The sequence below is a fragment of the Watersipora subatra genome, chromosome 1 (assembly GCF_963576615.1).
Source record: "Watersipora subatra chromosome 1, tzWatSuba1.1, whole genome shotgun sequence".
In the NCBI taxonomy this organism is placed as follows: domain Eukaryota; kingdom Metazoa; phylum Bryozoa; class Gymnolaemata; order Cheilostomatida; family Watersiporidae; genus Watersipora; species Watersipora subatra.
Window position 1 is genome coordinate 78,555,387 of NC_088708.1, and position 26,854 is coordinate 78,582,240.

Below are 26,854 nucleotides of genomic sequence, written 5' to 3' on the forward strand. Positions count from 1 at the left end.
GTTTAGACAATGTTGATTCACATCCATATCTTGGCATTGAGTTGCAAAATAGCCTGAAATGGGAAATTCACTATGTAAAAATAATAAGCAAAGCTAATAGAACATTACATATGCTAAGGAGAGTTTTAAAGCATGCTGACACAAAAACTCGGCAGATTGCTTATTTTTCTTCGGTGAGGCCACTTTTAGAGTACGGTTGCACGGTATGGGACCTGTTTATGAAAAAAGATATCAAAAGATTTGAGAAAATACAGAACACTGCTTTAAGGTTCATTTTTAAACTAAAGGGGCAAGTCAGTTTTACAGAAATAAGAGCAAATACAGGGATCGAGAGTTTAGCTAAATGGCGAAAAGATATTAGGTGTGCATTTTATTTAAAAGCAGTGGAAAGGAACTTTACGGTCCCTGATTTTAAAAATACTATCAAGCACCACAACACTCGACAGAAAGCAGGTCTGTTTGTGCCAACAATCCGGACAAATGCGTTTTTTAATTCTTTTTGGCCGAGAACAACTCGAGACCTGAGAGGTTTTTAGTAAAGAATTTTTGTAATAAAAGAGTTCCCACACCTTTCCTTCTTTCTAGAAGGGTTTAGTGGGAAAATTTTAGATTATTATTATTATCATTAATATAAGTAAAACAATAATTATCCGTTTCCTTTACAAAATTTATGTCAAATTTCTCACTAAAAGATTCGAACTTTTCAAATCAGCATTTCATGTTCAAAACAAGTTTTTTGAACATGCTTCAAACAATAGTGCTATATTAGTGCTAACAATAGTATCCACATTAACTGTGTAGTAAAATTTTGTTGATAGATATTGTTTTAATTTATAGGTATGTACCTTCATGGTTTATATTTAAAAAAAGTTTTTGAGATAAAAATTCAATCGTTGCATATAATTTTGCTTGAACTAACCTGAGATAATGCATTATATCAACGGGATGTGGAACTACATAAAATATGAATGTTCGGTAAAGCATTTTGAAAACGAAATAGTTATTTTTTTGTATGCGTGCATATACATATTAATTTGAAACATTCGAGCCATTTCCAATTTGCGATGAACAAATCAAGTAAAGCCCTTGATTCATTAAGTCACTTAGAATAAGTTAATTACTGATGACAAATTAGAAAATTGTAAGAATAAGTACAAAGTAATAATCTGAGAATACAGCATGCCTTTTAGCGCACCGATTTGTCATCACAAAGTAGTAAAACTATATATTAAGTGAATATTAAGGCAATCACAACACGTTTCTAGCTTTGTTACAACATTAGTTACAACAAACAACATTAGTTAGTGCAAGACAGATAGCATCAAACTATTTCTACACATTATTGAGTCAGATCTGCTAATGAGTAAACAATCTGCTTGAACAGCCATTAGCAATGTATGGAAAGTGTTTGACTGTCTTACATAATACTCCTAGCAAATACTGTTACATGTAGATGGGAATGTTAGAGCACTGCTTAGATAGTTATAGCTACCGTACGGTAGCAGCTACCGTACATAGCTTGACTATGTATACAGAAAAAACATTCAAAGCTTCGGCTACTGAGTAAATCTTGAAGATAAATGTGAAGTGATCTAAGCGTTGTCATTTATGACAGAAGCATGCCGCACACAATTGCGTTTTTTACATGTAGTATACGGTAGCCGGCTGCCAGCCTTGTTCTTCAAACATGGCCCAAGAGGCATAACTAAATATTAGCAAATATGAACCGGTGCATTCTGGTAAGATAAAGGTTGTCAATGCTGCCGTGTTGTGATTGAAAATTGTGAGAGATAGGCATGTGCTCTATGGAGCAAGAGGCTAACTGATAAAATGGGATGCTTGTGTAGAGGCAGCGAGGAGGTTGGCTGAGCTTATTGCTGTGTTGAAAGCTGTCTGGATGATTTCTGGCATGGTAAATCTGTACCGTTGCCAGTTTGTTTCTCTTTTACCATCAGCAGGTTGTCAGCAAATGTTTCAACTCATGCATATGCAGTATATTTGAACTGGTGATTCTCAGAAACCATTCTCATATTATATGTTTATACACGAAGATGAAAGAGCTTATAGGATCTTGCCTGCATGGCTCAACATAACCATGCTGGAAGAAAGAAGGAAAAGTATGACTGTTGACTCAGTCTATCAGAAAGATGCTAGCATATACGGGAGTCTGCTTAATATATTTGTTGATGATCGCACCAGAGAGCAAAGACAGGACGTGTACATGCTGCTCATGACTTGTTTGAAACATCGATAAGTGAAAGGCAGTCACAACTGGCATAATTCAGCTGTCAAAAGCCTTGTGCAATACAAGTTGTAAGGCTGGTCACATTTCTTCTGACTCTGGATATTCATTGCGTTACTTTTAGTGGACTTGGTGATGAATTTGCGTGTCGCCTGTTAGCAGGTGTGCTTGCTTCCACCTTTCTCTTGGCAAGGCGTAACAAAACTAGTAGCAGCTACTAGCCTACTGAGTAATGATATCATCTTTTGTTATATTAAGGCAGCCATTGAGTGTCTGAGCATCTAAGACATTGCTTATCGCTGTTGGCAATTTTCATTACTGTCATTTACTGAATGCGGCTTATACCTGCGCCCATCCTTTGTTCTGTAGACTATGAAATGCAGCATGACTGCGGTTGGTTGTAACTGTGCCCATCCTTTGTCCCATAAACTATGATAATTGACCCATTTATGGAAATATAGAATACATATGCATATCTGATATTTGTCCAAGCATGATGCAGGCATGTTATATGCACATGCATAAAAAATTATTTCAGTTCGATCTACTAGGTCAACTAGAGGAATATATAGGTCAGCGAATAGATGGCAGGCAGCGTCTCACCACCCCACTAGCTGCTGATTATTAGGAACTGTCTGGATCAAAAACATGCTGTGAGCTTCTTAATTCATGAGTCTAGCATGAACTTGCTTGTTGATTAACTATACCCATTTGCTGCAGGCTAGATGATAGACGCTGACTGATTGTCCAGCGAACTCTACAGGAGAGTATGAAGCCCCGAGCGGAGTGTTTCTTCATATATTTAACTCTTCACCTATTCACAGTAATCAATGCACAGCAATGTAGGTTTTATGCAGTGATATATAAGGCCTATTGTCCGTGAAAATATCAACAGGTCAGGTTGCATTTTAACAGCGCAACATTCAGTGCGTGTGTAATGGCAGTAGCACCTTTATGTTGTCATGTGTCTCTGATCAATGTCTATTTTGTGTTGATTGGAGTGCTTTACAGACGCTTGCTTGCCTCCTTTTGATCATCTTTTCAATTAATATTCCATGATGACAGTGGTCTGTGTCCCCTAGTCTCTTTTTCATTTCATCGACTGACGCTGACACAAATATTAAAGTGTTGCTTCAGTCAGCTCAGCGCAAATCTCCATGGATACTCTAGTTTCAATGTGCTTGCAGCCTCATCAATACAGACGGCATGCAACTCGGCCTCGGACTGTACCAGCTGCATGGTGGCTCACAAGACATGTAACTGGTGTATAGCTAAGCCATCCGCTGTAAGTCTGCCAGCAAATAGATGTTACATAGACATATATACATGTTTACATAGACCTACCCAACTCATGAGTAATAAGGTGCTTAGGAATGTTAAACGATTGATGCTATGAGTTCAGGCCATGCAGGGTATAGCTTATGAAGGCCGTGCTACACCTGCCACACCTACTGCATAGTTAGCTGTTCGACGGTGCCATCGGTTGGTTTACTCTGTCATTTGAATGACGATTAATGTGAAAGTTAATATGCAAGTATTTTCCTAAACTATAAAAACTAATTTTCATAATGAAAGGCAGTAAGCTGCTCTCTCACTGCTCATACTGTGCCAAGTCATCCTAGTTTCTCTAGCGGTTTACCATTTCCTGGTTTATTCTCCTATTGTCTTTAACAATCGATACGTATGGATGGATACACTTGTGGTAATATTTGAAGTTCCTCTTGGGCGAGTAGCCTGGGTATTAGACCGTATAACCAGGCTTGTTAAGTTTGTTGAACCAGATTTTAAACAGTTCATAGAAAAGCCGGTAGGCCCATGGCTAGTATTTTTATGAACCTCAGGAATAATTGTAGTGTGAATGTTATGAGCTAGTCTCCTTTGTTCTTAAAGCAATACATGCATCCATAAACCGTAAGCTAATTCAGGTAGTACTTGAACACTAAGGCTAGCAACAACCATTACTGTGAATCCCTTTCCCTTAACATTCATTCATCAAGTAGCTTGTTATCCTGTACCCAGCAGCTGGATTTAGTTTAGGGATTAAGATATGCTTGATCGTAGGACGGTAAAGGATGGAGCGCATCAGATCCCAGGTGTGATACTTATGACAGCCTCATAGCCAGGAAATGCTCAGCTGAATTTATTAAAAACATCACAACAGAAGAAATTAGTCGGAAGGTAAGAGAGTACCTCTGTATTTTAGTTAGGAGAGGTAGTGTTGAGAGTGTACCTCTGTACTGTAGTGAGGAGAGGTAGTGTTGAGAGTGTACCTCTGTACTTTAGTTAGGAGAGGTAGTGCTGAGAGTGTACCTCTGTACTTTAGTGAGAAGAGTTGGGTTGAGATTGTACCTCTGTACTTTAGTTAGGAGAGGTAGTGTTGAGAGTGTACCTCTGTACTTTAGTTAGGAAAGTTGGGTTGAGATTGTACCTCTGTACTGTAGTGAGGAGAGGTAGTGTTGAGAGTGTACCTCTGTACTGTAGTGAGAAGAGGTAGTGCTGAGAGTGTACCTCTGTACTTTAGTTAGGAGAGGTAGTGTTGAGAGTGTACCTCTGTACTGTAGTGAGAAGAGGTAGTGCTGAGAGTGTACCTCTGTACTTTAGTTAGGAGAGGTAGTGTTGACAGTGTACCTCTGTACTGTAGTGAGGAGAGGTAGTGCTGAGAGTGTACCTCTGTACTTTAGTTAGGAGAGGTAGTGTTGAGAGTGTACCTCTGTACTTTAGTTAGGAAAGTTGGGTTGAGATTGTACCTCTGTACTGTAGTGAGGAGAGGTAGTGTTGAGAGTGTACCTCTGTACTGTAGTGAGAAGAGGTAGTGCTGAGAGTGTACCTCTGTACTTTAGTTAGGAGAGGTAGTGTTGAGAGTGTACCTCTGTACTGTAGTGAGGAGAGGTAGTGTTGAGAGTGTACCTCTGTACTGTAGTGAGGAAAGTTGGGTTGAGATTGTACCTCTGTACTGTAGTGAGGAAAGTTGGGTTGAGATTGTACCTCTGTACTGTAGTGAAGAGAGGTAGTGTTGAGAGTGTACCTCTGTACTGTAGTGAGGAGAGGTAGTGGTGACTAACTGTCTAGAGCAAAGACAAAGTGTATGATCAGATATACTGATATGTTAATATTAATTCCATTAACTACTTCATTACACATCCATTCAACCGATGAAGCTTGGTGTTAGTGATGAAGCTTGGTGTTAGCGTGTCTCTCTATCCTTATCTTCCTCTTGTAGGCCACTGCGGTGAGGGACGCTGTAGACTCCTCCCAGCCCGCCATACAACTCTCTCCCCAAAAACTTCATCTTAAACTCCGACCAGGTTTGTACTGAATTCAGATCATTCCGGGTCAGGCCTAAATGTTAAAGTAAAACCTAGCCTGTGTGATGGTAGCCTGCGGTCATTGACAAAGATCAACCTGATATATAACTTATAGCTCTTGAGATACTGCTAGGGATATAGCTTGTGTGCTGGTAGCCTGTGGTCATCGTACTAGGTGTTTTATTATAATATTAGATAGTGGGGGTTTCTGATTACCATGTATTGCGTAATACTACTAGCTTTCTATGTTCTCATTTTGATCCTCGCTCCCTCTGTTCTTGCTGTCATTTGTTACAATCAACTCTCATTTGTTCAAGGCTAGCCTATTATGGTTAAGTTTACAGTTTTAAATCATCGTCTACATATCTGGGATGTTATACATTATTCACCAGGCCACTCAAACTGTATTTGGCTGACCTCTAGCAGTTATTATATTGCTCTCAGTAACAAATCATACTAACTGTATTTGGTTAACCTCTACTGTTCTCAGTAGCAAGTCATACCAACTGTATTTAGTTTACCTCTAGCAGTTATACTGTTCTCAGTAACAAGTCATACTAACTGTATTTGGTTTACCTCTAGCAGTTATACTGTTCTCAGTAACAAGTCATACCAACTGTATTTAGTTTACCTCTAGCAGTTATACTGTTCTCAGTAGCAAGTCATACTAGCTGTATTTGGTTTACCTCTAGCAGTTATACTGTTCTCAGTAACAAGTAATACTAACTGTATTTAGTTTACCTCTAGCCGTTATACTGTTCTCAGTACCAAGTCATACTAGCTGTATTTGGTTTACCTCTAGCAGTTATACTATTCTCAGTAACAAGTTATACTAACTGTATTTAGTTTACCTCTAGCAGTCATTATACTGAGTCATATATTATCCCTGATCATTATACTCAGTATATTGTTTGGTGCAAACCTGCTACACAGCTCATGTATTCTGATTGGCTGATATTATGGTTTGTTTCCAAGCAATGATCAAAGCCTAAATTAAACTTCATTTCAATCGATTTTTAATGGAAAAAGCCGCATCAACGTTAGAGCATGGTTGTGATTTCACTGAACCTTTGTTGGCAGCTCTAAAAGTTAATGCTGATAAAGTTGGGAGCATAACCTCAATTTTATTTATTCACTTTTAATGCGAACTTCTTTCCTCCTTGATTTGCCTTTGATTTGTGATGGCTGCACAGTTTCAGCCAACTCCTATTTATATATGAACAAAGATGTTCCCACGCGTAACAGCTATGTGATGGTCACTAGTATAAGTTGGAACAGCTATGTGAAGGTCACTAGTATAAGTTGGAGCAGCTATGTGAAGGTCACTAGTATAAGTTGGAACAGCCATGTGAAGGTCACTAGTATAAGTTGGAACAGCTATGTGATGGTCACTAGTATAAGTTGGAACAGCTGTGTGAAGGTCACTAGTATAAGTTGGAACAACTATGTGATGGTCACTACTATAAGTTGGAACAGCTATGTGAAGGTCACTAGTATAAGCTGGAACAGCTATGTGATGGTCACTAGTATAAGTTGGAACAGCTATGTGAAGGTCATTAGTATAAGTTGGAACAGCTATGTGAAGGTCACTAGTACAAGTTGGAACAGCTATGTGATGGTCACTAGTATAAGTTGGAACAGCTATGTGAAGGTCACTAGTATAAGTTGGAGCAGCTATGTGAAGGTCACTAGTATAAGTTGGAACAACTATGTGATGGTCACTACTATAAGTTGGAACAGCTATGTGAAGGTCACTAGTATAAGCTGGAACAGCTATGTGATGGTCACTAGTATAAGTTGGAACAGCTATGTGAAGGTCATTAGTATAAGTTGGAACAGCTATGTGAAGGTCACTAGTACAAGTTGGAACAGCTATGTGAAGGTCACTAGTATAAGTTGGAACAGCTATGCGATGGTCACTGGTATAAGTCGGAACAGCTATGTGAAGGTCATTAGTACAAGTTGGAACAGCTATGTGAAGGTCACTAGCATAAGTTGAAACAGTTATGTGAAGGTCACTAGTATAAGTTGGAACAGCTATGTGAAGGTCACTAGTATAAGTTGGAACAGCTATGTTAAGGTCACTAATATAAGCTGGAACAGCTATGTTAAGGTCACTAATATAAGCTGGAACTGTTCATTAAACCTCTCAAATACCTCTCAAATACAAGTAACTAAATCTATGAAATTAGAAGTTTTTCTATAGTTTGATTCATGTCATGGTCCCAAATTATTTTTGTACTTGGCTGCCTTCATAAGATTTTTTCTAATAAAAAATGGAAATGCAAATAGCTACACAAACATTTGGGCTATTACAAAGTATTGATGAACCAAATTAGACAATGAATATGCTGATGAAGCAAGTAATGCAATGATGTAACAATAGTAATAAATATGGTCTTTGTTTGGTTGATTGCAGGAGAGAAGGTGAAGAGAAACATAACATTTAGGTTAGCTAAAGACTACCCTGTAGATCTCTATTATCTCATGGATCTCTCTCAGTCTATGAAAGATGACAAGGTCAAGGTCGCTAACCTTGGCATTCAACTCGGTAAGAATCAGATAAAATGTACGCATGTTTGGCTCCTCACGAATAACTTTATGGAGTATTTTCAGTGTTGTAAAAGAATCGCTAATGTTTTTTGCTATCTCCTTTCTGTTGGCGCGCTAAATGAACAGCCATGAAACTAAGTTGAATATGCTAGTAATGAGTAGTTAAGGGCTGCTCCTGTTCTGGTACAATTGACTGATAAGTGCCCAAACTTACTATAAATTTAGCTGAGCATTAGTCGTCACTCCTAATTAATTCCTTCACATATCAAATATATTTATTTCCAAAAAATACTTGCATACGCAGCAGGCCTTAGGAGCCCTATGGCCAGTCTAAAGGCTGAAGTATGCTGGAGAAATATTGACTGAGGTCACAGTGTTGGATGTTATTGCTGACTGATATATACAGTCAAACATGGATAACTCGAACTTCAAGGGACCGAGCAAAAGTGTTCGAATTATCAGAGCGTTCAAGTTATCAGAGCACTGTCACAAGTCCATATATTTACTTATTTATTAGTAGATACATGTACATATACAAACTATAATATAAATCAAAAGCACAAATGGCTTGTTTCAAATTAAATGCTTCTAATGTAAAGTTTAAAACGTTTTCATGAAAAAGTATAGAGATTTTTCTATCACTTGAGATTGGTTTGTTGTTTGAGGTGATGTTATTACCAGGACGTTTTTCAGATTGACATTGGCAAAACTTGATCGTTGTTGAAATTCTCAAAAGAAAAGACATTTTTTTCTTTTGGGGTTTTACCCACCATCAATTTTGCCGTTTTTTCTTGAAGTTTATGCAGATTACTTTACTTTACCTGGGATTCGTTAAGAGCAACACTCCGAGGCAGTTCAATTAGAAGTTTTACGAGGTTTTACGATACATTCTATATCACTCACGCTTTTTTAATAGATACTTATTGAATGTACACACGTATTCTGTGTTTAGGTCAAACGATGAATAGTTTTTTGTAGCTCAAACAACGTATACGTTTAATTACAACATTTTTTAAGACGTTTTAAACATTCAACATTCCAACGTTGATTCAACACGGAATCAACGTCGGAAAACTATTCATCACGGGCTAGCCGAGTCACGCACTCAAAGATTTTCGCCACGCACATACAAAACAACATGCGATTTTTGTTTTGTATGTGCGTGGCGAAAATTCTTGCGCGCGTGACCCGGCTAGCCCGTGCTATTCATCGTATCGCTGTATAAATCAAATTTCACCAAACTTTTAGAAAAGTCGTTGACAAAAATATTTTGCCGATGGTGGTAATAACGACGCTTATGAATTACGAAAAGATGAAGTTTACCTCTATGGCTTTGAATAAAGTGATTTTCTAAAGCGAAAACAACCGTTTCGGTAGCTGTTGGGCAAAAAAACAGTTCGAATTAACAGTGTTGAATTCGAGTTATCTATAGCAATTTATCATTACGTGGGAACGGACCAAAGGAAATGTTCGAATTAACCATTTTTTCGAGCTATCCGTGGACGAGTTATCCATGTTTGACTGTATTTCGTATATAAAAAATGCTTGATTTTTATGCCTGCCACTTTGTTGCTATTGGCTAGCTAAGTTGATTGTCAGGAAGATGTGATTGTCTGATCAATTGTTAGAGAGATGTGATTGGTTAGCTGATTGTCAGAGAGAGATGTGATTGGCTTGTTGATTGTCAGAGAGAGATCTGATTGGCTAGCTGATTGTCAGAGAGGTGTGATTAGCTAACGGATTGTCAGAGAGATGTGATTAGCTAGCTGATTGTTAGAGAGATGTGATTAGCTAGCTGATTGTCAGAGAGAGATGTGATTGGCTAGCTGATTGTTAGAGAGATGTGATTGGCTAGCTGATTGTCAGAGAGAGATTTGATTGGCCAGCTGATTGTTAGAGAGAGAGATGTGATTAGCTAGTTGATTGTCAGAGAGATGTGATTAGCTAGCTGATTGTCAGAGAGGGATGCGATTAGCTAGCTGACTGTTAGAGAGAGCGATGTGATTGGCTAGCTGATTGTCAGAGAGAATAATGAAAGTAGTTTTACTTGTAGCAAAAGTTTGATCGGAGTGATAATGACTCAATTCAGAATAGAAATTATGTTTTATGAATAAAATTATTAGAAATAAATACTAAGGAATATACAATTTTATGCTACGAAAGAAATAAGGAACCTGATGTTAAAAAATTTCAAAGGCAAAAAAGTATTTTTGTGTCAGGCTGTGTTTTCCAGAGACTCATTACAAGACTGATGATGGTACAGTCATATCTCGATATAGAAGTGCCTCAACATACGAGAAGATCGAGATACGGGCAGAATTTCGAGCAAATTTCTTCCTTGAGATAGGAGTAATCTTTGAGATACGAGCCCGTTTTTGATGGCCATTATATGACCAAGTCTGCGAGAAGCTGCCTTTGAGAACAGCATCGCTCGATCTTTCGCCCCGAATTAGTTTGAAAAAGGTTTTTAAAAGGTTGGCTAAAAGTTATAGCGAATGCGAGGCAAAAAACGGAAATAGATAACAAAGACATTGAGACGACAAAATTAAAGTAAGTTTCGTAAAAGATTAAAACTTAGCTTCAAGTGTGTTTTTAATAAGCTAAACTTCTTTACATAATTAAATTCAAATTTTCTTTTACATAACATCACAAAAGTTTAGTGTACCAAATGCGTTGTGGTCATGTCTCTCTCAGACTGCTGTTAGCCACCACGTTTGTCTCGAAGGTAAAAACTTACAGAAGTGTACATTATAATGTTACATTTTATTGCAGATTTTAACCACTAAATAGGTAATTGTTAGTGTAGGTACCGAATTACAACAACTGAAACCGTGTTTTTCCGCCGTAATATCCTGTTTCAGGTGGTTTTTTCATAATATGGTAACGGATTAATTTGTATATAGTGATTTTATATAGGAAATATTGCATCGAGACACGGGTACATCGGCATACGAGCTCAGTCCTAGAACGCATTACGCATGCCGAGGTATGACTGTACTAGAGTCTAGTACCTCCTCTCTTTTTTCCTTCAGTATACTCTCTCTTCAAGCTTAATAGAGTTATATTATATAATTATCTAATATATTATATCAGATAGAATTATGGAAGGCCCTTTGTTTATCGGTACTAATAGATGCACCTGTTTTGTTTCTGGTAAAATAGTTTTTACCCTGTCAGAATTTCTTTCTAGTATTCCATTAGTTTTATTTTTTCTTCCGAATGCGCATGTTTGATGAATTGACAGAAGACAGGATTGAATGGTGGTATGAGCAGCTAGCCTGCTTTTTTAGTTTCTCTCGTATCTCGTTATGATAGCCGTGATTGGTCGATCTAAGGACAGTTGTGATAGGTCAATCTAAGGACAGCCGTGATAGGTCAATCTAAGGACAGCCGTGATAGGTCAATCTAAGGACAGCCGTGATAGGTCAATCTAAGGACAGCCGTGATAGGTCAATCTAAGGACAGCCGTGATAGGTCAATCTAAAGACAGCCGTGATAGGTCAATCTAAGGACAGCCGTGATAGGTCAATCTAAGGACAGCCGTGATAGGTCAATCTAAGGATCAGACATATATATATATCATCAGATGATATATAATGTCATATACAGTCAAACATGGATAACTCGTCCACGGATAGCTCGAACACATGGTTAATTCGAACAGTTCCTTTGGTCCGTTCCCACGTAATGATAAATTGCTATAGATAACTCGAACTCAACACTGTTAATTCAAACTGTTTTTTTGCCCAACGGCTACCGAAACGGTTGTTATCGCTTTAGAAAATCACTTTATTCAAAGCCATAGAGGTAAACTTCATCTTTTCGTAATTCATAAGCGTCGTTATTACCACCATCGGCAAAATATTTCTGTCAACGACTTTTCTAAAAGTTTGGTGAAATTTGATTTGTACTGCGATACAATGAATAGCACGGGCTAGCCGGGTCACGCGCGCAAGGATTTTCGCCACGCACATACAAAACAAAAATCGCATGTTGTTTTGTATGTGCGTGGCGAAAAATCCTTGAGTGCGTGACCCGACTAGCCCGTGATGAATAGTTTTCCGACGTTGATTCCGTGTTGAATCAACGTCGGAATGTTGTAATTAAACGTATACGTTGTCTGAGCTACAAAAAACTATTCATCGTTTGACCTAAACACAGAATACGTGTGTACATTCAATAAGTATCTATTTAAAAAGCGTGAGTGATATAGAATGTACCGTAAAACCTCGTAAAACTTCTAATTGAACTGCCTCGGAGTGTTGCTCTTAACGAATCCCAGGTAAAGTAAGGTAATCTGCATAAACTTCAAGAAAAAACGGCAAAATTGATCGTGGGTAAAACCCCAAAAGAAAAAAATGTCTTTTCTTTTGAGCATTTCAACAACGATCAAGTTTTGCCAATGTCAATCTGAAAAACGTCCTGACAATAACATCACCTCAAACAACAAACCAATCTCAAGTGATAGAAAAATCTCTATACTTTTTCATGAAAACGTTTTAAACTTTACATTAGAAGCATTTAATTTGAAACAAGCCATTTGTGCTTTTGATTTATATTATAGTTTGTATATGTACATGTATCTACTAATAAATAAGTAAATATATGGACTTGTGACAGTGCTCTGATAACTTGAATGCTCTGATAATTCGAACACTTTTGCTCGGTCCCTTGAAGTTCGAGTTATCCATGTTTGACTGTAGTTTGTAAAATACCCATGTTGTTTTTTATGGTCAACTATGTTCTCATGAGACATCTTGCCATTGGGCCTTCCAATGGCCTCTTTTGTCATTGGAGATTGAAATCGTCTTTCTTTTCAGCGAAAGTATGGACCTTCGGGTTGAATATTCTGTTGGACTTGATCCGTCATGTTTTGAACAATCTTTGTTAACAGCCGAGGAGATGCGTAAAATTACAAAGGATGTGAGGCTTGGCTTTGGCTCCTTCGTCGATAAGGTTTTGATGCCTTATGTGAACACTCTCCCCGATAGACTCGTGTCTCCTTGCTCGGATTGTGAGAGCCCGTACAGCTTCAAACACAGACTCGTGCTGACGGATAACACGTCAGCATTTGCTGATAAAGTGGATGCGACTCAGGTATCTGGCAACCTGGATGAACCAGAGGGAGGCTTTGACGCTTTGATGCAAGCCATTGTCTGTGATTCGGTGAGCTTTGCGATAAGATCAGCTCTATGCATGATAACTCTATGTATGATAGCATGAGTTTCATAAGTTCAGAGATCAACTCTCTTTTTGATGTAATTGTTGGACCTTCTCAGGTGATTGGATGGAGGGCGAACTCTAGAAAGATGTTGATATTCTCCACAGATTCACCATTTCACTCTGCAGGCGACGGAAAGGTCTGCCTATTTATTTCAAATATATTTGACTAGCAATGCGTACTGCAATTCTAGCTAGATGTTAGTAATATGTACTGGTGTTTTAGCTAGATGTTAGTAATATGTACTGGTGTTTTAGCTAGATGTTAGTAATATGTACTGGTGTTTTAGCTAGGTGTTAGTAATATGTACTGGTGTTTTAGCTAGGTGTTAGTAATATATACTGGTGTTTTAGCTAGGTGTTAGTAATATGTACTGGTGTTTTAGCTAGATGTTAGTAATATGTACTGGTGTTTTAGCTAGATGTTAGTAATATGTACTGGTGTTTTAGCTAGATGTTAGTAATATGTACTGGTGTTTTAGCTAGATGTTAGTAATATGTACTGGTGTTTTAGCTAGGTGTTAGTAATATGTACTGGTGTTTTAGCTAGGTGTTAGTAATATGTACTGGTGTTTTAGCTAGGTGTTAGTAATATATACTGGTGTTTTAGCTAGATGTTAGTAATATGTACTGGTGTTTTAGCTAGGTGTTAGTAATATGTACTGGTGTTTTAGCTAGGTGTTAGTAATATGTACTGGTGTTTTAGCTAGGTGTTAGTAATATATACTGGTGTTTTAGCTAGATGTTAGTAATATGTACTGGTGTTTTAGCTAGGTGTTAGTAATATGTACTGGTGTTTTAGCTAGATGTTAGTAATATGTACTGGTGTTTTAGCTAGGTGTTAGTAATATATACTGGTGTTTTAGCTCGGTGGAGTAGTGGAGCCCAATGATGGTCAGTGTCACATGGAAAATAATGAGTACACTTGGGCAGGCAAGCAGGTATCATTTGTTATCTTATTCTATTTAATCTTATTTCCTCTGGATCCAGTCCCTTCCTATGCAATGTACAATGTACTGCTAATACATACAATTCCCTTCTAATGCCTTGCCATTGCAATACTTATGTGTAGATATGAAATGTATTTGTTACGATATGTAGATACGAAATGTACTTTGTACTTGTTACTTTCTGAATACATGTACTTATTATATTATCAACAGTGAAACCAGTAAGCATTTTTTTCGAAGCTCCATTCAGCTACAATGATGAAAAGTGCAATTTTCTCTATACTGCGCACCAGCACCACAAGGTTGGTGGCACCACAAGGTTGGTGGCACCACAAGGTTGGTGGCACCATAAGGTTGTCAAGCAGCAATATTCTTCGGTAAAACGCAAAGCTTCTTGCTTGAAGCCCTAAATATAAGTGCTAAAATGTTTGTGTAATGGGCACTGGTGGCTATCAACTCAATTGGAAGTTATCACCTCTGAATATTAGCAAGTTTTATTACATGTTATTGTTAGCTGTTATATACATATTATTATACATACATAGCTGCTATATTCTGCCCTAAGCAACCAAAACGCTTTATCTGACAATTTTTTCAAAATTCACTTTCCCGTGTTTATTTGTAAGTTAGGTTGAGATCTAACATGTCCCGAAATTTCATACTTCTGAGACCACCAGAAATAGCACTTTTCACTCTGTGCAAAACGCCCTATCCACATTTACCACACATAAAGTGGCAATCAAAACGCCCTATTTGCAGATAGGGCGTTTTGATTGGCCTGAACATACACAAAGTTGGGCATGATGAACAGCATTATGTAATCGCATAGAATACAGACAATGGGACGCAAATCGTAAGCAGATACACTTGGTTGTTTCTAAGGAAGCTGTTACAAGCTTGTGCACTTCTAAGTGCTCAATCTTCTTGCTATCTTCTTCATCATAATATATTTACCATGACCAAACAATCTCTAAGTGATATAAGTCTAGATCCTAAATTCTGCCTCTGAGATTTGATGGGAAGTTTGTTTTAATTTCATGTCCATGGAAAGGTTTTGCTTTCTTAAAATACTGTCATTATTGCATTCAGTTGCTTGTTTTAAATTGTTTTCAATAAAAGCATTTGATCGTAATAAAACACGATTTTACTTACTACTTCCATTTCATAATATCAGGTTTGAACGAGACTTAGGTCTTTGATCATCTCTTAACTTTTGAACTGAATGATGGTTGTCAAATGGCTTTCATCCTTGTGTTGACTGGATTAGTAATTAGAATTGCAACATTTATCCTTTTGCTGACTAGATTAATATCAGGATTGAAACTTGTAATCCCTTGATAATCCAGTCATAGCACATGGCCTTGTGACAAACTAACAATGAGAAACCTGTCCAATTAAGCAATCAAAATGCCCTATCTGCTGTGATAGGGCATTGTGATTGCCTTGTGCCAGCATAGTGAAGTGTCAATTTAGGCAATCTAACCACCCTAAGTGAAATAACTCCTTTGATTTTGAATTTTCACAAAAAACTTTTTTTTAAAGATTTTTTGATATCTCACCATAACAAATCAGAAAAAATAAATGAAATACTGCAATTACTGATGCCAGGCTCAACTAAAACGTGTTTGTGGTTGTACTGAACAATTTACAAAGATCAAGATAGAGCGTTTTGCTTGCTCAGGGCAGTATTGTTTGCAACAATAATTTGAGCTATATATAGTTAGTTGTTTGCAACAATTATTGGAGTTGTCATCTCTGTATATTTTCATCTATCTAGCATCTGACTATTAGTTTCTTTGGGTTTGTGAAGGTTAAACTAAAACACTAATGCTGTCAACTAACATGTATTATGTTTTCTTGTTTGGCTCTAAAACCACTAGTTTGTCTAATAATCTTTGACATTGCCAAATTTTTATCAATTTAATGTATGCACCCATTAAAATCACATATCCATTTTACTACACTATGGTGGGTAATACGGCTAGTGAGCTATAAAAATGACTAGAATTACAAAATGAAATTCAGCAATCTGGTACAAAAGAATATAAAAATAACTACAAATCACACGTTTAAGTTCTGTTATGGGATCGTATGAGCCCGTGAGAGCCTCATGCTTTTCATCTCCCAATCTTTATTGTTAATATCGCTGATGTTGGAAGTTTCAGCTTTAGATCTTCGAGGCGTGGGAGCTTGTTTAATGGTACGATTCAACTATGCTTTCATGCGTTCATTTTCGCTATGAGACGATTTTATATATATATATACATGTATATATATATATTTATGTATATATATATAGTGAAATTGTCGTGTGCAACCTCTCGTTATTCGTTAGATAAAAGCTGCCTGCTGAGTGCAAATTTTATCTGATAAGTGCAGTCGTTTTAACTGTACAAAGCTAAATAGTAATAAAAGGTTGCCAACTTTTTAGTTCTACAGTTTAATACATTTTAAATATACAGTATATATACATATATATTTAAAATGTATATATATATTTAAAATGTATATATATATTTCAAATATATATATACTAGCTGTGCTACCCGGCGTTGCCCTGTGAATAAAAAAGTCTTTGGTCAAAAAATTGATTTGTATTTAACCTATAACAACATTTGCCATTCTAACTTTCAAACTACATATCATGAGAAAAGTGTTTTGTGTAGTTGAAATAATTTAATAGAAAATAAAAACAATTGTAAAGGTTTTCAAACTTAGTCAAACAACTTTTAAACTCATATTTGCTCATATCATGAGGAAAATGTTTCGTGCAGGTCAAATAAATTGAAAAAAATAAAACGACTATAAAAAGGTTTAGATGTGAAATGATTAGCAAGTAATAGCTAAATTCAGTCTGTTTTGCTATGATTACATCATAAAAGATCAATCGGTAATGATACAAATAATACAAACTGAGAAAGCAACATAAAAGCCTGAATATGTAGAATTAATAATAACAATTCTTGCATAAAAGTGTGTGTGTGCGTGCTTGTATAAAAAGGTTACTGTTCCACCAGAAGCTATCTTTCAAAACTTTGAATACGGAGACGCTCCTACTTTACGGAGACTCTTCCCACAGAGACAATGTAATTGTCCACGCGAGAAGAATTGGCCTTGACCCCAAATATAGTAATTGAACCTTACGAAAAATATTTTTTAACAGGGGCGTCGTAACGCGTGGCCGCATCGGTGAGATAATCAGCGTGCGCTATATCTATAATAGCCGGAATGCGTACCAACATACGACATACTTTGAGAAATGTATGTATAGAAGATATATATTATATACATATATAAATATCATGATGGTGAGTGAGAGAGCAAGAGGGCTACTATAATATACATGTATATGACAATGACTATAACATAGCCAGCCAAGAAAGGTAGAAAGTGGAGAAATATCTCCCACTCCGGGAGGATATTGAAAAATGCTGGCATGTAAGAGCAACCGTAATTCCAATAGTTATTGGAGCATTGGGAGTAATGACACCTACACATCATATGGTAGCTTACCCGAATACTGGCAATACTCAACAGAAGTCAGTTACAGAAAAGTGCTCTATCGATAATGACTAAGATCTTAAGGCGAGCGCTCAAACTCCTGGTCTCTGGTCACCAGTGGTTAGAGTAGCTTGAGTAGACTATCCACTTGAGTTAACCGGGTAAAAAAACAATTTTTTATATCTCAGTGAATATCAAAGACTTCTCTCAATAAATATTCGGTAGGTCAGCGGCACTGGGGTTGGACTTGCCAATGCCATAGACCTCTCGTTCTTTTAATTTTAATTGCTGAAACTGCATTTGCTCGGAATATTCGTTTGTCATTAATCATATGTAATGTTTTTTTCTATTGCATTACATCACTACATTTGTACTCGATCGATGCATTATGCTGCTAATGCGATTCACTGCAGTTGCAATACTCTGATTATGCAATACATTATTACTATAATTTACTGCCAACGCATTACTTACATTACAACGCATTACGCTGTCCATGCAATTTGCCTCCAAAACAGTACTTCCGCTATGCAAGGTATTGCTAACATTACTAAAGCACTGCCGCGGTTCTGGGGCTAAGCAGTGCTGATAGGATGATATTATATTGGAGAAACTCATCATCAGTTGTCTTTAACAGGACTACCCGAGCATAAGTCAGATAGCTGCCAAGGTTGAGGACAAAAATATGAATGTGATATTTGCTGTGACAGAGGACCAGCAGGGCCGGTACAACGCACTCAGCGAAGTCATATCTAGCTCAGTTACAGGAAAACTTGCCAATGATTCTCGAAACATTGTTGAGCTGGTCAGGGGTAACTACCAGGTGAGACAATGCTCTACGTTGTCCGTTCATCCGCATCACTCTTATGTTTCTATATATGCTAAACCCGATATGACTCTTATGTTTCTATATATGCTAAACCCGATATGGCTCTTATGTTTCTATATATGCTAAACCCGATACGGCTCTTATGTTTCTATATATGCTAAACCCGATACGGCTCTTATGTTTCTATATATGCTAAACCCGATACGACACATTCAAACACAATCATTCACTTTTGTCATCTTTAGCGTTTCTTCTGTTTCATCTTAGAAAATCTCATCAAAGGTGGTAATGATGATCAGGAGAAAGGCCGAAAGGAATGAGTATTTGAATGTCAAGGTCAGGGCATCTTGTAACAATGAGTGAGTATGTCCTTTATCGGAGCCTCTCATTGGCCCAAATGTTCAGATATATTTGAAGGTCATCAATATGGTGCATCAGCACAATATCTCTATCAAAGCCATGCGCGTATCTACCTGTTTGTGAATGATATGTAGCAGACTACAGCGGCGGTCATCCTCAGCGCTGCCGCTGTAGCGCCACAATAAACATGCCATATCGAGCAATGTTCTAAGCAATTTTCTTTCAATTGAGTAATTGCCTCAGGCATTCTCGGCGCTTATTGAGCAGCCACTGTCTCATAATGTTTTAACCATAAACATAGAAATATTACTTCATCTCTTTATTAAATACTAAATTAATCTTTCTGTAATTCACATCCAGGTCAGTGAGGTAAGTTTGTTACTATTCTGTGTTATACTTGTGAGCTTTCCTATGACAGCATCCTTGTCCTCATACTAGTGTTGTATCCATATCGGCTCTCTCGCAGCAGATATCTAGCATCTGGTTCAGGTTCTCATACTTACTATGGCACGGCAACCTCCTCTTCCTTTATCCCTCCAGTATGGGTCAGGGTCCATGTTTTGGTTTGGAATAGTACTTTTATTTGTGTGACCTTTTGAACTCATGTATCGTGTATTAACTCCTACACATCACAACATGATGACGCCATATTGCACATGGTTCTTGTTGGTCGTTCATCATCTAGACAGTCTAGCCAGTTCCTATGAGTTTCGGAAACCCTTCAGCTGGACGGGGCAGTTTGTCAGCACCCCTTTCAACCAGCTCTTTAGCTTGAATATCGTTTGCTGTCAACAACTGCTGTTTGCACGTCCTTTCATTATTTGCTATAACATGCCAATGGCCAGTTGGCTTGTCATGCCATCGCTTTGCCTTCATTCAACTTTATATACAATTCTCCTCCTGTAGTAGCTTATGCTTATGTAGCAGACTTATATGTACATAGGACAGGTTGACTATAGGTATGTACATAGTGAAGGTTGACGCTAAGTATGTACATAGGACAGGTTGACTCTAAGTATGTTCATAGAACAGGTTGACTCTAGGTATGTATATAGTGAAGGTTGACTCAGGTATGTACATAGGACAGGTTGACTCTAGGTATGTACATAGTGAAGGTTGACTCTAGGTATGTACATAGAACAGGTTGACTCTAAGTATGTACATAGGACAGGTTGACTCTAAGTATGTATATAGGACAGGTTGACTCTAAGTATGTACATAGGACAGGTTGACTCTAAATATGTACATAGTGAAGGTTGACTCTAAGTATGCACATAGGACAGGTTGACTCTAAATATGTACATAGGACAGGTTGACTCTAAAATCATACACTGTCCTATGTACATAGGACAGGTTGACTCCAGGCATGTACATAGGACATGTTGACTTTGGGTATGTACATAGGACATGTTGACTTTAGGTATGTACATAGGACATGTTGGCTCTAGGTATATACATAGGACATGTTGACTCTAGGTATGTATGTAGGACAGGTTGACTCTAGGTATGTACATAGGACAGGTTGACTCTTGGTATGTATATAGGACAGGTTGGTTCCAGGTATGTACATAGGACATGTTGACTCTAGGTATTTATATAGGACAGGTTGTCTCTAGGTATGTACATAGGACATGTTGACTTTGGGTATGTACATAGGACATGTTGACTTTAGGTATGTACATAGGACATGTTGGCTCTAGGTATATACATAGGACATGTTGACTCTAGGTATGTATGTAGGACAGGTTGACTCAAGGTATGTACATAGGACAGGTTGACTCTAGGTATGTATATAGGACAGGTTGATTCCAGGTATGTACATAGGACATGTTGACTCCAGGTATGTACATAGGACAGGTTGACTCTAGGTATTTATATAGGACAGGTTGACTCTAGGTATGTATGTAGGACAGGTTGACTCAAGGTATGTACATAGGACAGGTTGACTCTAGGTATGTATATAGGACAGGTTGATTCCAGGTATGTACATAGGACATGTTGACTCCAGGTATGTACATAGGACAGGTTGACTCTAGGTATTTATATAGGACAGGTTGTCTCTTGGTATGTACATAGGACAAGTTGACTCTAGGTATGTTCATAGGACAGATTGACTTGAGGGAGGTACACGGCACTATTGAATTGCAGGCATGCTCATGGAATGTTTTGCTTTATTTGCATGGCTTGGGAACTGTGTAGATGTGAACATTGGCAATATGATTGCTTGTCAGTTTCACTCTTCACTTGCTTGTAGTGGGAAGTTTGATGATATGGCAGAATGTGACAACTTGGGGCCAGGAGGAGTGGTAACATTTGAAGTAGAGATGCAAGCAACATCATGTGCCAATGCTAAAGGTGGACAAACAACAGAGACATTTGAAGTATATCCGTCTGGTCTTTCCGAGACACTAGAGATAACAACAGAAGTTGACTGCGCATGTGAATGTGGTGACACGGTAGGCTTGCACATCGTTTGCCCTTTCTCGCTGCCGATAGATTTTCTCGGCACGCTCCCCTGGTGTGTGAATGAGAAAACCGGTTGTGTTGCAGGAAGAGAGCAGCGATGCGTGCAACAGTGTTGGAACCTACCAGTGTGGCATTTGTGAGTGCGGGGACTCAAGGTACGGGGACGTGTGCCAGTGCGACATGTCTACTCTCAACACAGACACGAATGATCTGGATGCTCCCTGTAAACGGTAGAGACTCGTACACAATCATGCATCTATTCATCACATTTGTTTTAGCTGATTAGTCAAGTTATTCGCTTTGTGTAATCATAGGCGTGTGTCTCAAACTAAATTATTTGCAGGCCTTCCAACTCGACAACTCCTCAGCAGCTCTGTTCAGGTAGAGGAGAATGTGTCTGTGGAGAATGCGAGGTGTGCGACTGCCTTCCCGGATCAAGAGATAAAACTACATGCAGAAGGTTCACCGGCAAATACTGCCAGTGCAACCCTGACAACTGCCCTCGAAATAGCAAGGGTATCTGCTCTAGTAAGTGCAAGGGCATTTGCCCTAGAAATAGCAAGGGTATCTGCTCTAGTAAGTGCAAGGGTATCTGCCCTAGAAATAGCAATGGTATCTACCGTAGTGAGTGTGCAAGGGTATCTGCCCTAGAAATAGCAATGGTATCTGCCCTAGTAAGTGCAAGGGTATCTGCTCTAAAAATAGCAAGGGTATCTGCCCTAGAAATAACAAGGGTATCTGCTCTAGAAATAGCAAGGGTATCTGCTCTAGTAAGTGCAAGGGTATCTGCCCTAGAAATAGCAATGGTATCTACCGTAGTGAGTGTGCAAGGGTATCTGCCCTAGAAATAGCAAGGGTATCTGCCCTAGTAAGTGCAAGGGTATCTGCCCTAGAAATAGCAAGGGTATCTGCCCTAGTAAGTGCAAGGGTATCTGCCTTAGAAATAGCAAGGGTATCTGCCCTACTAAGTGCAAGGGTATCTGCCCTAGAAATAGCAATGGTATCTACCCTAGTGAGTGTGCAAGGGTATCTGCCCTAGAAATAGCAAGGGTATCTGCTCTAGTAAGTGCAAGGGTATCTGCCCTAGAAATAGCAATGGTATCTGCCCTAGTAAGTGCAAGGGTATCTGCTCTAAAAATAGCAAGGGTATCTGCCCTAGAAATAACAAGGGTATCTGCTCTAGAAATAGCAAGGGTATCTGCTCTAGTAAGTGCAAGGGTATCTGCCCTAGAAATAGCAATGGTATCTACCGTAGTGAGTGTGCAAGGGTATCTGCCCTAGAAATAGCAAGGGTATCTGCCCTAGTAAGTGCAAGGGTATCTGCCCTCGAAATAGCAAGGGTATCTGCTCTAGTAAGTGCAAGGGCATTTGCCCTAGAAATAGCAAGGGTATCTGCTCTAGTGAGTGTGCAAGGGTATCTGCCCTAGAAATAGCAAGGGTATCTACCCTAGTGAGTGCAAGGGTATCTGCCCTAGAAATAACAAGGGTATCTGCTCTAGAAATAGCAAGGGTATCTGCTCTAGTAAGTGCAAGGGTATCTGCCCTAGAAATAGCAATGGTATCTACCCTAGTGAGTGTGCAAGGGTATCTGCCCTAGAAATAGCAATGGTATCTACCCTAGTGAGTGCAAGGGTATCTGCCCTAGAAATAGCAATGGTATCTGCTCTAGTAAGTGCAATGTATACTTCTGTATTTTTCTTAACTTCACAGCAAGATCAAGCAAGTTTATTCACCGATTTGATGATAGTATGGAGAGTGGAGGGCTGTAGCAAGGGTATTACAATTGCCGTAGTAAAGAGCTCGCACTATTTCACACTATTCATAATTTACATAAAACTAGACCTGCACGATTTGTCTCCCCATGCCAATTCGGTTATCGACCTCAACTTCAATCGAACACCGTTTATAACCGACACACATGAGGACTCACCACGGGGTCAAACGATGTCACAATTGATTGCGGTTAACCTGACACCGAGACAACATGAACATCCTCATTTCATGAACCTTAACTTCAGATTTTTGCAATGAAATTTAACTTTTTTACTGCCAACCATGTACAAATTCAAGTATCTACCCAGTGCCAGCCATTTTACCGAAAGCTGCCGACATTGCTTCATGATATGTATACAGTTTTTTTTTCAATCTTTATCTAGAACATGTTTGTTATGGTACATATTTTATTTTGACAACATTTTAACCAACATTGCTATCCAAAAATTCAATGGATCTATACTTCGTGCGATGATAAAGCTATGTGAAGCTACGATCGATGCGAAGCTAAAACGATTCTCCACAATGTTCCTTACTCTTACAAAACTATTACTTTCACCACTATCAGAGACAATGCTGCTACTTTAATTATCAGTATGATCACGAAAATCTGAATTGGCTACAATGTGATCAACATATCTAATTACCTGTTTTCTGACTCGCACGCGGTACACAAAAATGAACTCACACAAAAAAATGTTCATTTTAGGTTAGAAAGTTTAAAATTGCTTCGTTGTTTTAGGCTGATTCTTTTAGAGAAGTTTTCGGACAACACTGTCATTTTCGTACAAGTCTTAAAGACCGTGGGTTATGTTGTCAACGAATAATAAAAACAGGTTACTTCGTATTGCTGGGAAAGTCGCAATAATGCATCTATGGCAGTGGACTCTAGAAAACACATCAAAGCGTTTATGGCAGCGGGAGGGATAAATAGCTTTCGAGAATGGATGTGATATCTACGTATTTGTAAAGTAAAGATTAAAAAACTTTTCGAGAGAAAGTAGTGTCAATTTCCATGGAAGATTCCGTGTAACTGCCCAAGCACGCAGACACAGTTTTTATGATATGGAAACCGAAACCGCACCTCAAACTCACACCGGTTAACCGGTGTTTTCGGTTTTGTTTGATGTCAGAAAATTGATCATTCGGCTCGATTAAATATAAACTAATCGCAACCACCGAATCAAACCGAAACATCGTGCAGGTCTACATAAAACTGCCCTGTACAGTAGACCCTACAACGTAAATAGTCCGTTGCAAGAATGATTACGTTATAGAGAATTTACATTATACGAAGCGTAAAATACTTTTAAATAGCTTACTCCGTTCCAAGATCTTCTCAAACTCACTTCTTTGGCTCTTCAAAATATAAAAAATCAAACTTAACTTCTTAATTTAATGACTGCCCAGTAACTGTGGTATTAATATTGGTTTGTATTGATAACCTTCCTTTTTGTACCACTTGCCTGGTTTAGGGTGCATGATTACAGTAATTTAAGTTAATCAAGTAAAGGGGAGCGAACTCCTTCAATGTCATTTTAAATGGATTTTTTCCACAGCAAGGTCTATGCTGTAAAAATTAAAGAAAAAGATGTTATGTCTAAAATAGAGTGAAAAAGTGCAATAGCTACCCCATACGTCTCTTCCTTTCCGAAGTGCGGTAAGTGAGAAAACAATATTTTTAAGGCTAGCTATGGGTCTCTTGCACCAACTTGACATTTTATGTTATATGAAATTTCCTACGTAATACGAAACGTAAACCTTATATAAATTCTTTATATTCAATGGAATTTACATAAAAGGAGTATAGTATTTAAAACGTCTCATTGTCAAAGTTATGCAGATTTCTCACTTTCATTTCTAATATAAACTTTCATTCGGTGTTTTCCCAATTCATTCTATTTTATGCTACCCTTATTTTAGTAGCACTGCTACCCACATATCTTAGTAGCACTGCTACCCCCTGGTTGTAGAACATGAAGGACGGAAAGCTTGTATTGTGTAAATACATTTGTCATCGATAGTGTGTTTGTATGGTGTCCATAAGCGGCAAGAGGTGTACAGTAAGTTTGTAATTTGTGCTGGAATTTGGCATTCACAAGCAGGTGATTTGTACGTGTAGGTAAATCCCAGTGTCAGTGTGACGAGGGCACTGCAGTGCACGCGTGTCAGTGTATATACGGCATGCGCGAGCAGGTATGTCGTACTTGTAGATAGAGGCAAGTGCCAGTGCGACGAGGGCACTGCAGTGCACGCGTGTCAGTGTATATACGGCATGCGCGAGCAGGTGTGTCGTACTTGCAGATAGAGGCAAGTGCCAGTGCGATGAGGGCTCTGCAGTGCACACATGTCAGTGTATATATGGCATGCGCGAGCAGGTATGTTGTACTTGTAGATAGAGGCAAGTGCCAGTGCGACGAGGGCACTGCAGTGCACACATGTCAGTGTGAGGAAGGCTACACAGGCAATGAGTGTGAGTGTCCGATATCACAAGATACTTGCATTGATCCCACCAATCCTGAGGTAGTTCAATAATCTTATTCATGCAATATTACTGAATGTTTCCCATCGGCATTCATGCTATGTTGGTCTACACGGTTTCATCCGTTGCGCTCACCTGCTTGTCTTACTAGTTCGCTTATATACAGATTTAAGAAAGGTTGTTGTTTGCAGGAGATTTGCAATGGGCAGGGCCCCTGTGTGTGCGGAGTGTGCAGGTGTGAGAAGCAGGAAGGACCTACCGGTGAGAGGTATACGGGGCAGTTCTGTGAGGAGTGCTCGACTTGTACCAGCAAGTGCCAGTAAGTTATCACATTATCCTACCGTTTACCTGCTGTGAGATGCTGTTAGGGGATAGCATCGTATGTTTATTTGGTATAGTGGCTGCTATAGGTACAGACAGATAACTCCCAATCCTCTTTTATAGATAGTATCATGGGTTCGTATGGTATGACTGCTATGAGTATAGACAGATAACTCCACATAACTAGACACACAATATAATATATATTGTGTGTCATATAATATATCACACAACACAGATAGTGGTCTATGTGTGTGTGATATATTAATATGGCTAGTCCGCTGCTTGAATATTGCTCTGCACTGCTGTTCCTGTTTTACATCTGAATCATATCGCTGCAACAGGACATTTAAACAGTGCACCCAGTGCTTCGTCTACCGTGAAAAAGGATGGAGACAAGTAAATTTGGACGAGACTTACTGCGAATATGACTGCTTCAAGGGATCTGTTAACTACACAATGGTTTCAGAGATGCCTCAAGGATCAGGTCAGTGGTGGGCAGCATACTCCTTCATCTCGTGTTTACATATAGTAATTATGTAGCATGTTTGTCGAGTGTCAGTTTTTATTCCGCAGGAGTGAGACAGTGCGCGAAATTTGCGGGAGAAGATGACTGCGATGTATCTTACAGCTATGAGTACCTTCCCCGAACTGGCTATCTAGTCTACGTGAGCGATAAAACAGGTACTTACTATACACTTGCATACCGGAGCATTTCAACTGGACAAATTTTACAACATATCTTTGGCTTGGCCTGCTAGTTCATAAGTTTCTCTTTTTCCGTCTTTTTTACTTTTGTTTTTGTTCCTCAGGTTTTCTTTTTCTCTACACTTCTACTATTATTACTTCTAC

General features: G+C 38.5%; 1 protein-coding gene across 1 annotated transcript in view; it reads left to right on the top strand.

Moving 5' to 3' along the window:
• The window catches only part of LOC137385305 (integrin beta pat-3-like), a 30,136-nt gene that overhangs the window by 1,205 nt on the left and 2,077 nt on the right, over nt 1–26,854 (top strand). The window contains exons 2-18 of the mRNA XM_068071745.1: nt 2,963–3,084; nt 3,430–3,527; nt 4,304–4,420; nt 5,463–5,547; nt 7,967–8,098; nt 12,995–13,266; nt 13,380–13,460; nt 14,187–14,261; nt 18,409–18,594; nt 18,868–18,959; nt 21,215–21,416; nt 21,511–21,656; nt 21,770–21,954; nt 25,595–25,722; nt 25,873–26,000; nt 26,347–26,489; nt 26,579–26,686. Coding sequence (XP_067927846.1) covers nt 3,012–3,084; nt 3,430–3,527; nt 4,304–4,420; nt 5,463–5,547; nt 7,967–8,098; nt 12,995–13,266; nt 13,380–13,460; nt 14,187–14,261; nt 18,409–18,594; nt 18,868–18,959; nt 21,215–21,416; nt 21,511–21,656; nt 21,770–21,954; nt 25,595–25,722; nt 25,873–26,000; nt 26,347–26,489; nt 26,579–26,686 — 2,251 coding nt within the window. The 5' untranslated portion in view covers nt 2,963–3,011. The remainder of the gene's footprint in view (nt 1–2,962; nt 3,085–3,429; nt 3,528–4,303; nt 4,421–5,462; nt 5,548–7,966; nt 8,099–12,994; nt 13,267–13,379; nt 13,461–14,186; nt 14,262–18,408; nt 18,595–18,867; nt 18,960–21,214; nt 21,417–21,510; nt 21,657–21,769; nt 21,955–25,594; nt 25,723–25,872; nt 26,001–26,346; nt 26,490–26,578; nt 26,687–26,854) is intronic.